At 38.4% G+C, this 15,930-nt stretch overlaps 1 protein-coding gene across 1 annotated transcript in view; it reads left to right on the plus strand.

Moving 5' to 3' along the window:
* Positions 1–15,930, plus strand: part of LOC134672404 (fatty acyl-CoA hydrolase precursor, medium chain) — a 42,439-nt gene that overhangs the window by 24,737 nt on the left and 1,772 nt on the right. Inside the window, exon 4 of the mRNA XM_063530287.1 lies at positions 14,159–14,297. Coding sequence (XP_063386357.1) covers positions 14,159–14,297 — 139 coding nt within the window. The remainder of the gene's footprint in view (positions 1–14,158; positions 14,298–15,930) is intronic.

Genomic DNA, 15,930 nt, shown 5'->3' on the forward strand with positions numbered 1-15,930 from the left:
GTAAACATTGCTAAATATTCATGCATTATTGTGTATGACCAGAATTAGGATGTGGGTTGACATTATCCCATGGCCTTATTAGAGTTTAACTGTGTGGGAGCTATTTTTCCCATGGCCCGGTAAATTGTCTTGTCATGTCATAAAAACTCACGTAAGTAATAAAACAGTTTTTGTGTTCAACCTAGAGCGAATTCATGTGGTTCGTAGGAGATTTGGAGTTAAACCTTGACTATTATAACCGATATAAGATGTGGGTGGAATATATCCCTTGGCCTGATCAAGAATATAATAAGACAAAATCTAGTATGACAGTTCATTACTTAGACAGGCGATGGGATAACCGTAACCCACATTTTTATTTCTGGTTTAGAGGAAGATCTCCGACTTTCATAAATACATTTTTTACAAGGCGTTCAATACGGTTGCAACAGCATATAAAGTACGTATTAAGACACGCTGGTTCTTCGGGGCCTGGTAAAGGGTTAAGTGGCTTAGGGCCGTATTGCATATGGAAAGTTATAAAAATAATAGCCCAAAGTAAACCAGGCAGAAGTCCCAGTTTTCCATGCATCATGAGGGTTGAAAAGGACTAAGAGTCTTATTAGAGTCTGTAAATTTCAGATACAATTCAAGAAGTATTTTGATCAGAGCCATAATAAGCAAGTCAGAATGATCGGACTTGGAAGCTACTTACTGGAATTGAAATAAAGGAAACAAAAAAAGGAAGGAGGTAATTCCAAGGTAAATGCTACATTACCCCAAAAACCTCGGAAAAAAAAACTTTGACGTAGTCTTTAAGGCAAAGTTTTTTTTTTTGTTTAGAGAGAGAGAGTAAATTAGAGGTTGGGGGAAAGTAGGTAAAGTGTGTAAGTACAGTAAGTCAGTTAGTCAGAAGAAGAGTCGAGAGGGAAGGAAAAGCAAGCTCGTAGTGAGTATGAGAAGTGAGGTGAGAGAATGAGTGATAGAATGGAAGAAGAAGATGAAAAGACCGAGGAACTTCTGTGCACTCATACATCACCTATCATAATCACACATTCAAAAATCTCTGTCAAAGGAAGGGGATGTGGTTCACATTCTATGACGCACACTCCTAAGAAGTCCTCGCTATGACCTAGGCTTTTTTATAGAAGGGAGTAGTCAGCCGCTCCACTGGAAAAGGGGTGATGAGATGAAATGACCTAAGGCTTGTTTAGAGAGTTGGCCAACCGCTCTGTTAATATGTACAAGTACCCTAGTCGGTTTAGAGCCGATTAGAGAGTAGGTTTAGAGAGCCTACTTAAGTTTGTGGTAGGGGTAGACCTACCACAGTAGAATTAGTGAAGTATTTGACCATAAGGCTTATTTTTTTGTCAGAGTTGGCCTACCGCTCTGGATGAAGAAAATAAAAAGAAACAAAGAAAAGGGGCACCTGGCGGATAAGCCACCCTAAGAAATGGAGAAATATTTACAGGATGAGCACACACACACGTAATGGAATACATGGAAAATGAAGATTAATGGAGGATGAAACGAGCTTGGAGAAGGGAGAGGGGAGAAGAAGGAGCCGAGTAGAAGGCTGATGAAAGAAAAATATGATTAGTAACAAAGTAAAGAACTATAAAAAATACAAGTTATAAATAAATAAAAGTGTTAAAAAAAAGAGTCTCGCCTAAGTTATTTAGATTAGATGTTAAGGTAAGTGCCATATTGACTAACAGACAGTAAAAAATAATAATTTAGAGTTCTAAAATAAGGCCAAAGGGTTTAAAATTTTAAAACACGGATGTTGTTTTTAATTTGGAATTTTGAAAAAGTTAAGGCCTGGAAAATATCTATTGGGCGCCAAAACTGTCGCGTTACGTGCTCTGCCAATGAATTGGTAGAGCACGCAACTGAGCAGCTGGAAGGATGAAGGGTGAAGAAATGAAAAGTAAAGACTCAGGGGTAGGTAACGTTTATTTTTCCAGGTATAAGTGGTGGGTCAATATGGCACGGCTGGGAACTTAAATTGTCCAACAACACCGGGAAGTTGTAGTAGCGTGGTAGCACGGTGCTCCGGGGTGCAGCGCCTGGGAAACGCGTTCCCACGCACAGGCGCGCGGCGTCAAGGAGGGCGCGATCAGGCGCTCGGCGTCAAGGAGGGCGCGCACAGGCGCGCGGCGTCGAGGAGGGCGCGCACAGGCGCGCGGCGTCGAAGAGGGCGCGAACAGGCGCGCGGCGTCAAGGAGGGCGCGCACAGGCGCGCGGCGTCGAGGAGGGCGCGCACAGGTGCGCGGCGTCGAGGAGGGCGCGCACAGGCACGCACAGGCGCGCGGCGTCGAAGAGGGCGCGAACGGGCGCGCGGCGTCAAGGAGGGCGCGCACAGGCGCGCGGCGTGAAGGAGGGCGCGCACAGGCGCGCGGCGTGAAGGTGGGTGCGCACAGGCGTTCAGCGAGGGTCACCAAATCAGAGGCTTGTAGTAGATTTGCGTTTGTAATTTATAGTGAAAGTATTTATATAGTAAGTTACGCCAGGAAGAGGAGGGTTTCTTGAAGGTGCGGGGCCTCACTTGGCCCCGCACGGACCCTTAATTTCGAAAATGCTCGGATGAGAGCTGACGAAGAACTGAACAGAATGACGGTTGTTCCGCTTTTATACCTGATTCTTTAGAACATCTAAAGAATCAGATTTACAAGATTTGAAATTTAAAAATAGTCGAGTACCAGTTATGATTTTACCAAAATTTTGAATAACCTTTGCCGAAAGTATACATACTAGTCTTTTTAGTGGTGAAATCCGAACAGTTGAAAGCCGATTGACGGGTTACGTCAATCATCTTACAAAATGTAAACAATGAAAGAATCCCGAAAAATACAGCGATAATATTAACAAAAATCCTCTAGATTTAAATAAAATAGTTGGAAAACCCTAAAGGTATGTATTTAAGTGGCTTAGGGCCGTATTGCATATGGAAAGTTATAAAAATAATAGCCCAAAGTAAACCAGGCAGAAGTCCCAGTTTTCCATGCATCATGAGGGTTGAAAAGGACTAAGAGTCTTATTAGAGTCTGTAAATTTCAGATACAATTCAAGAAGTATTTTGATCAGAGCCATAATAAGCAAGTCAGAATGATCGGACTTGGAAGCTACTTACTGGAATTGAAATAAAGGAAACAAAAAAAGGAAGGAGGTAATTCCAAGGTAAATGCTACAAGGTCTGATACTGATTGTGAGTCACTACGACCCAAATTGAGTTAGTATCACACGTGTAGGGATTGCAATCCGGTCCGGCGGATCCGGTAATCCGGCCGGATCCGGCACATTTTTCATGATACCGGATCCGGCAAAATTCACCGGATCCGGTCCCGGATCCGGTAAAGTGAAATAAAGCGCTAAAATATAAAATAACAGCTTAAAACACTGCTAAAATTTAAAAGTTCTCGCCAGTATTCGAATTTTCTCGCTCGCAAACAGCAACACAACAACTTGTTTGTTAGTTGACGCCAGTCTTCTAGCCGATGAAATATGTGTCGTGAGATTTCCGTGCACCGTAAGTACTGGATTGGTTTATATTCAATTTATTCTGTTGTTACATTGTAATTTAATGTACATGTTCTTTCGTTTTATTTTGTACAAACCATTTTAGCCCACTTATAATAAGTGTTATCTGCATTTAAAATATAATGAATAAATATTTATAAAATTAAATAGAGAAATATATGTTGACTTTTGACGACCGGTCTGACCTAGCCAGTGTGTAGTGATCCTGCCTGTGGAGCCGCGATCCTGGGTTTTCGAATCCCGGTAAGGACAATTATTTGTGTGATGAGCACAGATATTTGTTCCTGAGTCATGGTTGCTTTCTATGTATTTAATTTTAAGTATTTGTATATTATATATTGTTGTCTGAGTACCAACAACACAAGCTTTCTTGAGCTTACCGTGGGGCTTAGTCAATTTGTGTAAAAATGTCCTATAATATTTATTTATCTCCTTCGATATCACGGGCCTATAATCCCGGTTTTTTGATAGGCTTGCGTGGGAACACAGATCCAACACGTAGAGGCCCCTTGGAGAGCTTTAATGTAATGTAGAACGCCTGCTGGAACCCGTTCACAGGTGCAACAATATATTATTATTATTTATATGTTATTTTGTTATTATTATGCTACTAAATGTACTTGTATAGGTATACACGTTTATTGATTTTGTTTGCTAAAACTAAAATGGTTGAATTGAGAGCACCTTTTTTTTGGAAATGTGGGTTGGGCTATAGATATTTTAAGAGAAAAAGAAGATTTTATTTGTGGTTAAGTAATGAAAACGTTGATTTTTGAAACTTAAAACAGCCGTCATCGAATTAAACTGTTGTGAGACATACTAACATTGAATAATTTACGGTTTAAACTCACTTGTTTTTAGTCACTCGCGCGACATGTTTCGGAGAGCCTAGGTCTCCTGTTAAGACACCCGTTTTATTAATCCATTAAAAAATATCCTTAACTTCGCATATAACGCTAAAAACATGATAAAATACGTGACTTGATGAATTTTTTATCCGCAATACCAATCCGGCCGGATCCGGCCGGATCCGCCGGATTGAGGCCAAAATCCGGCCGGATCCGGCCGGATTCAAAACCAGTCCGGATTGCAATCCCTACACACGTGTGATACTAGGGCGGTCCACGGGTTACACATGTAAAGCTGTTTTAATTAACTAGGTATATAGGTATGTATATGATAGTTTAAGAAATGTACATGAACAGGGGGCCGATTTTTGAATTTCGACCACTCGCTTTCGTGTATTTCGTTAAATAATATCTCCGGTACTAGGCATTTAAATTCTACTAATAGAATTGAAATCGATTGGTCAATACCAATATACCAATATATTCCAAATTTTGATCGCTCGTATTTCAAAAAGTAGCATTTCGCCGTTTTCCTCCGATTTTCGAGTGACAAAATCGAACGTTCGAAATTCAAAAATCGCCCCCCTGCAGGGGGCAGAAGCCACTGTCGGCCAGGGCCCTGGCTTTTTCTCTCCCCTGTGTCAGTCATGTAACCGACTAAGGCCCACTTGCGCCATTCCACTAACCCGGGGTTAACCGGATAAACCTGAAGCTACCATGGTTACCAGTACAACTTGACACTAGGTTAACGGTTTAACCGCTTAATCCCGGGTTAGTGGGGTGGTGCAAGTGGGCCTAAGATATTTTTAAATCTACGTCAGGTGTATTGCTCTCTCGTTGACAATAAAAGTCCCTTTGTCGTTTAGCCCAATAGGTCAGGAAATGAATGCTCAAAAAACGTTGTAGAGGGAGCATGCCCTAACAGCTTCACTAATGTAAATATCAAGATAAAATTGAAAGCCCTAAATAAACTTTCAAGAGTGGGTATCTCAAAAACTATTCAAGATATCGAAAAACTTGACTGGATAAAACTTGTAACTAATTTTATCAGCTTTCGGTTTGTTTTAGTAGTCATGTCGCTAAGACGCAAAGTTTCCAAGATATCAATGAAAAACCGAAAAATTCGACCTTCTTACCCCCCTCTACCCCCCAGCACCGGGGCTACGGCCGGGGACTTTTGATATGTTCACCTCCTAACTAGTCCAAACAAAGTTACGGAGTCAAAAATTGTGTTCCTAGCATTTCCCTCTATACCTTCTTATTGCTTGGCCTACAATGGGAAGTATGGGAGCGTAGCTTTTTGCACCAAAAGCTACTGTGTGGCACGGCAGATCACTTATTTATAGATGGAGTACCGTAAAACTACCCAACTACAGTCGAAAATCGGGACCAACCATGGTCCAAATCCAAAACTAACTCTTTTTGGTGAGACTAATATTTGAATTAGCCAATCCTAAGGGGAAATATTTTCATAATAATTATAATACTATTTAGCGTATGTCGGCGTGCACGTGCATTTGATAGGTCATGAAAAATGTTTTAAGGGTTTATAAGAGAGTTTTTGTATGAAATGAATGTTTTCGAAGATATTCGCAACATAGGTATATTGCATATTTTGACCTGAAAAAACTGAAAATCTATAATGTACCTGCACAAAGGCGCGGAATTTTAGTGATTCACAATACGAAATCTAGGGGACGTAAATCTATGAGCAACAGCAATGAGAAAGAGCGAAACTCGACGTCATACTCCGCCACATTTACTTACGTCACTTTTTGCTACCGGGCACAGCAATCACGTCTGCTATTCAAAGCTTTTGTAGCGGATTTTTCGCGACAGTGAAGGTGCAACGAGCGATGGAGGTACCTCAGGTAAATGAATTTCAGACGAAAATGCATGTGTAATTGCATCAACGGTATCTTTTGTGTCTTTTTTGTCACATCGGTATTCTGTATTTCTCCAAGATTCCCACGTTACATGCTGACCTATTTTCATATTGTGAGGATCACTGTACCTACTTCTCTTTTGGAGTGCTAATTTCTTGAAATAAATCTATTTATAATTTTGAGTTTTGCTAGGATGAGTAGATAATATTTGTTTTTTCAAAAATGCGCAGGAATATCTTCAACAAGTACGTAACATTGCGGGCCTAGGCAGGCAAATGACCTTGACCGCATGTCACGCATCGCGCCGTACATTGATTGACAGGTTATAATGAGGTTTTGGTTGTATTTCCACGCAGTTTTTGAGATAAACACTATATACTTCGGCCGGGATAAAATTTTCTTGGCTTGTGTTCATAAAATGGCCGCGTTTCGTTCGGCCCTATCATACTATTATACCTATTTGTTTATTTGTTTATTTATTAGGATCACCAACAGAAGATACAATTTACATACTAAATATAAGTAACATACTAAGAGGGCACATTTATTATTGCTCCCCCACTTACAGGCAATCACAGCATGCATTAAGTATTATAATGTATAATTTACACATTTAAGTTAACACTCAAGAAAAAAAAAAACTATTATATACATAATATCAGTCAGCCGGCAAGTTCTTAGTTCCTGGCCTTTATGTTGTTTGTATTGTATAGTAATAAGTATGCGACCGTATGTGTCTATTAGTAGTTATGTAGGTTTTGGTAATTTTATTATATAATTCAATATTATATATATCAATGTAAACCTTACTTAAATCTATGAGACTATGTATGTACCTACTACTTAGTCTTACAAGTCTTCTTGGTACTGCGATGTGGCCATTACAACAAAGCGTACTTACTTATTTAGCAAAATTAGGTGTGCATGTACAAGCTTTTTTTATTTCCAAATGACGGCATGTTGAAGTCGAAAGTGACAAGCTTAAGTTATAAACATAGAGTTATATAGGATTCTAGGTCCATGGTTATAAATAAAGCATATGTACCTACATACATTACATATTTGTATATTTTCTTATTTTACTGGCGTAGCTTCGTGTTTCACCTCCATTATTTATACAAATTATTGTCGAACGTCAACCCGACCGTATGGACGATAAGGCCATGGCAAATTTAACGGCACTGCATTTTAACTCTATTTATAAAGAACTATATGACACCTGTGCATGTTTACATTCATTTAGCACTTTTGTGTTAATTAATATGGAGAAATAAACCTATAAGCAATATAAAACAGCGCATAAAGAAATTAATATTAATTGTTTGTAGAGTTAAACCAAGAAAAGTCTGCATAGATTTTGACAGCACACGTATTATTTAGTATGCAGTTATTATTTTAAATGTCAAACATCTACGAAATTATGACGTTAGGGTAACATTCCATTTCTAACCGCAGCTGCATTACTGTCAATTTTACTATGGAAATTAACAATGACAGCGACGCGTTCAGTACCGGTAGTGCAGCTGCGGTTAGAGATGGAAGCTGCGTGTACTGTCAAAATCTCTGCAGACTTTTCTTGGTCTAACTCTAGGTAGAGAAGAATTCTAGTAAATAGGTAAGTAAACATCGTAGTAAAGATACGGAGAATCCCTCGTTGCTTGAAGTAATTCCAATGCCTTCATTCCGTGCTTATTTCCTGTAAATCCCAGGAAGCCAAGAAACTCAAGCAATGATGCATTTCCTGGCCGATCCGCTATTTGATCAAAATTAAATAAAATTGTACTCCCCTCGCGTTGAAACGGAAATGGAAAGTTTCCTAGATGGGAGAATTTTCCGCGTTTGCAGAATTTTATTACATAAATCTTCATTGGTACGGCCTGGCAAAAAAGAGTAGAAATTAAAAAGTGACAACACTGTAGTGCCGTCCCGCTCTCGCTCTCTTTTTATTTTCACCTCTTTTTTACCAGGATGTAATTTAATCTAATCTTATGTTGTGCAATGTTTGAACGGTCAAACTGAAGCATCTTCTATTTAACGGAATTAGAGGGAAGTTGAAAGTAATTTCCTGAATGGTTTCGAGGAAAAGATGATACGGCAAAGCCGTTGTTGATTTTTGCTGTACCGTAAAATGGGGTGAGTTGGGTGAAATTTGACTTTCAAACCTCGATAAAATTTTATTTTTACAAGTGAAAACTGAATGGTGTATATAATAAGTGGTTCGGACGTTTGTATTTTAGTTTGTATTTTATTTTGGGTAGTTCCATTTCATAACTTTGACGATAAAGAGAAAAACCCACCTCACCCCGTAGTGCCTCGTATTTGGGGTGAGAGGGTTTTTCATACAAAGGAGATTTTGGAAGATTGTTGGATCGTTTTTTTTTTATTATGCGTATTACTATAGCCCCATTTTAAATTGGAATACATTATTTTTGTAGCAGTAGCCTTAAAATCCCTTCTCACCCCTCTCTCAAACCTTCTCTCCCCATTCATAACCCAACTCTCCCCGCGAAACCTACTCACCCCGTTTTACGGTACTAAGTGCACTGCCGTACTCAAAGTCCTAGAAATAAATCTTTAAAGGGTTTATTGAATACTGAATACCTATCGATATAAAAACGAAGTAGAAAAATCGCATTTACACCCCTTTATACAAAACGTGAAAGAAAAAACCGGCCAAGTGCGAGTCGGACTCGCGTTCCAAGGGTTCCGTACATTACTAAATTGTTAACAAAATATATTTTATATATATGTGAAACGCGAGTGAATTGCCTTTAAAAAACCCGTAGGGGTCAAATCAAAAACTAAGTAATTGGTCCGACTCACACTTGACTACATATTTCTAATAGGTTTTCCTGTCATCTATAGGTAAAAACCACTTTTATGTATTTTTTTCAAAATTTTAGACCCAGTAGTTTCGGAGATAAAGGGGGGGAATGGTCATTTTTTATCTATTTTCTTAAATTACTTCTAAACTGTTTACTCTAAAATTATAAAACAAATATATTTGAGATTCTCACATTGAGCTCTTTCATTTGATATGTAACGCGATATAGTTTGAAAAACATTATTTTTTGATTTTATCATTTACCCCCCAAAAGTGGCCCCCATGTTTAAAATTCATTTGTTTACGATACATGTCCGTCTTTGGGTCACAAACTTACATATGTGTACCAAATTTCAACTTAATTGGTCCAGTAGTTTCGGAGAAAATAGGCTGTGACAGACGGACAGACAGACAGACAGACAGACAGACAGACAGACAGACAGACGCACGAGTGATCCTATAAGGGTTCCGTTTTTTTCCTTTTGAGGTACGGAACCCTAAAAATGGATTTCTTTAACCGCAAACGATAATCGTATTAAGTTAATATAATAATGATAGGTACGACACAAGACACAATAATTGTGACAGCTTAATAAAGGCTCTTTAGCCACAATCCCTAGCGGTTCGGAGTACGGCAGATGTGTTATTAATGTGGTGAAAACCACAATGTCATACCTTATAGAAAGCAGAGTAATTGAGATATGAAGCACAGGTTAATTTATTTCCGACTGCTCTAGAGGAAATTGTGACTTTACACTAGAGAAGGGTCTTTATAAATTAAGTTGGATGGAATTTCTGTTGAAATTTCAAATTAATTGCACTTGAAGCATGAGGACTCTTCTGTAATGGAAAGCCACAATTATGTTGGTATAGGTATATGCTTTACAGTACTTAGTGGTCTAGCTAGATAAAAACTCGCTCATCGATATCCGCTGGTCGCGCTCGGTCTTACATGCGAGCAATCTATAATTATCTGCAAGCGAATTTTGGAGGGCTTTATTCACTTCATAAAGTAAGTATCACTTTTTAACACCACACGATTGATAGAGACTGACACTGTATTTATCACACTATCTCGTAAAATACGACCATTATATCCGTAGGTCAAAGAGAGATTGTCGTCGACTGTGCAATTGCGAATCCTCAAATTCTTTGGACACATCACTCGTAACGAGGACTCCATGGAACGCTTGGTGGTGCAAGGGAGAGTCGAGGGCAAAAGATCTCGTGGTCGCCCGCACGCCAACACGATGGACAGACCTTATTAAGTCCATCACAGGAAATACAGTCAATGATTGCTGCCACTCCACCAAAAACAGAGCCACATGGCGACAGATCGCAAGAGCTGTGGTGGCGCAAAGATCGACCGTGACATGACCACGACCACTCTGTCAAGAGTGCACTACTACGAAGGATAAGTATCCGTAGGTAATAAACGTAGAACTCCTAGAAGGTGGCATGCGTCGGTAATTTACGATTATACGCAACATTCTAACGTAAAGCACCGACGATTAAAGACGACTTGAACCTTAGTCATTCCATACTCTGTAATTATACGAAACGGTGTTTCGGCGTAGTAGATAAGTGTACACAGAATTACAATTTCCACGTCAAAATATTGACTTAGATACAAATTAATTTGACTCCGCGCAGTAATTAAGTAGAGTTTATTAGGTAAATTGAAATATTAAAATTTATTTCGATGTAAGGGTACCTAAATATTTCAATAAAATTAGGTAATTTTCTTAGCTTTAAAATTTTCAATACAAACCAGCATACCTAAAACTAAACTAACCTAAAATTATAATCCACTATAGGTACATCACTTACAAAGTAGTCCATTACGTGATATGTATATTATAAGGTACATATAGGAAAACGAATAGTTAACAGTATAGGTACAACACATTTAAAATACTACAGTATAACAATGCCATAACTATATAATAATATAGAACAAAGCCCAAGTGTTCAAATGACTAAACAAGATTAAGACCCGTTTAGCGTTTTCCTCAATATAAACGTAGGTAAGTTTTTATAACGGGTTGAATAAACCAGTATTCGCATCGGCGATCTTCGCAGTGGTTGTGTCCAACAGATTATATATAATCTGTAAAACTCATTAAAATATAGTGCGAAATCAACGTGTTCTATAATATCAAGTAAGTTTGTAAACATGATAATTTGTGGATGTAGGTACGCAATCGTTATCTTTTGAGGTTGATGTATATTGGACAAGTTTTGTTTTGGTTTATAATGTTTTTGTTTTTGTGAGCCAATTTAATTTAATTTAAATCAAAGCCACTTAGCATCAAATAGTTTTATATTTACTTGACCTCTATTTATGTATGTTCACCTTTTAAAAAGAGACAAAGAATTTTAGTATAGGTACCTAACTAAAAAAGGAACACCTGATAAAAAACAGTGACTCCAAATGAAACATCTAAGTTCCTATTGTTTTGGATTCGTGCCAAGCTTCCACTGATTAAGGCAAGTCTAGCAATTGTTTTAAATTATTATTATACAGACAAAACATTATTTGACCAAATGATAATTTATTTCATAGGAAAAAAACAAATAAATAACTTATGAACTAAATACATCTATAAATAATACTAAATTAAAACTAACAACCCTAAATATATCTAAAATAAAATAAGGAATATAAAAACTACTCAAAGAGGCCTCCCCGCGCTACCCCCGGCGCAAAGGTGCCCATCACACTCGCTGCGTTACCGCGTTGAATTGCGATTTGACCAAATTGAGCACTAGTTTTAAATTAAGTAAATTCTTTGCACAAAAAAAGAACATATCCGGATGTACACATCGCATAGACAATTAGGGCTGAATATGATTTTAGTAAAAAAATATCGAATAACTTTTGATACCTTTATATATTCTCCGATTACTTTAGATTGTGGATCAAAAAGCATGCATGTAAGTATTTAACGTTTAATTAACAGCCAAAAGCTGTCTCAAAATATATTATGAGACTTACAAATCCGTACTTAGCTAAAAAAAAGTATGGTTTTGGAAAAAAATGCATTCGGACAAACGAAATTTCCACAAACGATACAAAAACACCGGATTGCGGAACAAAGATAAACGTATATATAGTTATCCATTAAAAATCTAGATTTTAGTAGTACCTTGTAGTACAATAGTAAAACACTTTATTGTACAAAAATCAAAACAAAACAGGAAAAATAAAATTCATCATTAATACAAAGACTAACTTATCCCTTTAAGGGATCTCTTCCGGTTAACCTTTGAGCAATTGAGGGAGAATTGAAGACGGTAGACATCCGTACTGTACCAACAGCGTAAATAAAAGAAAAAGAAATAAGAGAAAATAATAATAAGCTTTTCGCAAAAATTTAATTTTTGGTACAAGCTTTTATAGGTGGCTGTACCTACTTTTCTTACGACAGACAACTAATACTCATCGAGACAATTCTAAAAACCCCTAACACAATTAGGTTGCGTTGTTTCATGACAGAGTTCCTATGGCCTGTCTCCATCATCAGATCAGCTCGATGACACCATAATATTGCATTGTCACCCGACTTACGTATGTATGTAAAATTTCAGCTCAATCGGAAACCGGGAAGTGGATCAAATTTAACTTGCAAGATTTGATTACAGACAGACAGACAGACAGACAGACAGACAGACAGACAGACAACGGTCAAGTAAAAGTAAATAAAAGCTTGTAATAAAAATGAAAAGTTTTTTACTTTCACGATTATTAAACATTATCAAACTGCACAACGGGACTTAATCGCGTATTTAAGTTTTAAGATTTACCTCCGACGTTTCGAGGACGGCGTTGTCCCCGTGGTCTCGGAGAAGACTGGCTCAAGTTGACATCAACATCTTCTAGCCGCGCGAGTTTTTCGAACTACCCGCACTTGGTCTTGTTTATCAGTTTGAACGTTTTGCGCACTAGGGATGTCACTCTGTCGACACACAACACTAACGATATTCGATTTATCGACTGTCGATATTCGTTTCCGCTTACATTTACTAATGACTGGATTCCATGTGGATGAGATCTTAAAACCCTCGTCCCGATTAAAATTGCAATGTTTTTTGATTTCAATGGCTTCCCGCACTTTTCTACTGTAGAAATGGCGATCCGTGGAGAGGATTTTAGGGTTATGCAGCTCAATCCAGTGGTTTGGTCCTGACTCCAGCAAATGCTCAGCCACCGCAGACTTGTTGACCTGACGATTTTTGACAGCTGCGATATGTTCCTTAACTCTTTCTGCTATGGTGCGCTTAGTTTCTCCGATATAGGAACTACCACAACTGCAATCTATTTTATAAACGCCAGGTGACTGGAACGGAATAACGTCCTTCGGTGACCTTAGGCTCCCTGCTACTTTGGATAAAGGTGTGTACACCGTCTTTATAGAGTACTTTCCAAGTACTGTGCCAACTTTATCCGTTACCCCTTTTACATACGGCAAAAATGCCGGCTGTCTGGAGACATCAGGACGTTTCCGCCTTGCCTTTCGTCTGGGTTGCCACTTTTTTACCTTGTACCCGTTCCTCCTTAGTAACTCCTGAATATGCGACATCTCGCTCTCTAAATATTCAGGGTCACACAGATCATGTGCTCTGTTTACTAGCGAGGTAACCACCGATTCTAAGTGACGAGGATGGTGGTGAGAAAGGGCGTTCAAATACCTGTCAGTGTGTGTAGGTTTCCTATAAACAGTATGAGTTAGGGTTCCGTCCACTCGACCAATCACTTTCACGTCCAAAAACGGCAAACTGCGCTGTGATTCCAATTCATACGTGAACTTCGTCTTCGGATGAATTGAATTTAGATATCGGAGTAGTTGCTCCACCTCCTGCTTCCCACCCTTCATAATACAGAAAACATCATCCACATGTTTTCTGTATTATGAAGTCCTCGAAACGTCGGAGGTAAATCTTAAAACTTAAATACGCGATTAAGTCCCGTTGTGCAGTTTGATAATGAAAAGTTTTTTAGTTTCATTATAATATAGCAGCTTACCTAGATTTTATCAGTGTTTCTAATCATTTTGTTTACATTTGTTTGCAGATAATGTTGACCTTTCACGTGGTTATCGTGGCCGCGATGCTGGCCCTCGTGTCATGTCAGCGGGGCTCGTTCGCAGGCAAGAGACCAATCGGCTACCCTGAACTACTCAACAGGACTACCACTACAGTTGATCCACTAGGGAATCGGTAATCTTTGTTTACTTTTATTATAATGGTCGTAACCGCGATATGGGGCCCATTTCTCAAATGCTTGTAACTTGTAATACCTGCAAGTGAAAGTCCCTTCTAACAAAATCTGTCAAAAACAGACATCCGCTTGTATTACAAGTTACAAACTTTTGTAACTTGTAATATGGGCCCCATATTATGATATATAGTGCAGCAGTAATGCGCATCTTTGCGGACCGGAGGCCAATCGGTATCCCATCTATGAACTAGATTACTTACTACAACGGTCGGACCCCCTTTGAAATCAGTAGGTCTGGTAATATTTTAGGCAATTTCACATCTATCTTAGCTTCTTCGTAAACAGGAGGCCAATCGACATCTTTTAACTACAATACCACCTTTGATGTAAGGTTATTGCGTCTATTTAAGTTAATTAAACAACGTTAGTTACTACCTACAGCTCCTGATATTTAGTGATAAAGGTTTTAACTACTTGGAGGGCAACACGTTACAGAAATTGGGGAGGTACGATTGTTTATTAGAACAAAACAAAATCAAAAAAACATTTTCAAGTTATATTTTCTCTCTTACTGCATTACAAACTTAGTTCACAAAGAAAGTACTGCCTGTCATTGCCCTTTGAGACTTCAAGCAAATAAATATACGGATAAGGTTCCATATTATAAAAATGTCAACCGCACAGAACATCAGGTAATTGCATAATTTATTTGTTGCCCGCATCGAGTTGGCACAAAAGTAATAGGTATCTACTATTTAGGTATGAGTATCTCATATTCGATAATGAATGACCCCTAGAGTCTGGCCAGCGAATCGTGTCACAAGCTATTTTTTTAAATTCTTTATATGGCAACTTTTTTTCCTATCAAATAATGTGTCAGTTTCAAGCTGTCATTTAATTTCATAGTAATTTTATTGCCAGGTGCGGTTTTTATTGAAATTCCCGCGTTTTTTTGTGCCACGATTCGCTGGCCAGACACTATCAATCAAGTAGATATCGTTGTTTAAATGGAAAAGTTTTTTATTTTTACAACTCTTGAGGAAATAATAAGGCTCTTAAGGAAAATGCGTCATAATATGTGACCAACATTTAGGTACCTATAGACACAATGATCGATAATCTGGCCCCTATTCAAATGTGTAGATAATGTCGGTTACTGGAAAACTTGGAAAACTATGTTTTGCGAATATTGAATAGGTAAATGAGCTCTTTAAGGAAAATGCATTTCGTTGGATTGTCCCCTTTTTGCGTCATAACATAACCCAAGAAGATAAATATACCTAGAGTTAGACCAAGAAAAGTCTGCAGCGATTTGCACGCAGTGCAAGTGTTATTTAAAAGTAATAATTTCATAGCCCCTAGCCGGAATACCCAACTGGCGCGAAGTGGCGCAGAATAGGGCAGAGTGGCGCTCTCTTGTGTCAGAGACCAGGATCCTTTTTGGGTCACTGGGCCAGTGATGTATGTATGCAAGTTTGACGTTTAAAATAACAATTACACTGCGTAGGCTATCAAAATCGCTGCAGACTTTTCTTGGTCTAGCTCTAGGTACCTACTTAGTATCATGTTGAAAAAAGGCCAGCAAGAAATGATAAATTTTATGCCGAAATTAATAGATTAGTTGACATACAA

Source organism: Cydia fagiglandana, chromosome 17 (assembly GCF_963556715.1).
Source record: "Cydia fagiglandana chromosome 17, ilCydFagi1.1, whole genome shotgun sequence".
Taxonomy (NCBI): domain Eukaryota; kingdom Metazoa; phylum Arthropoda; class Insecta; order Lepidoptera; family Tortricidae; genus Cydia; species Cydia fagiglandana.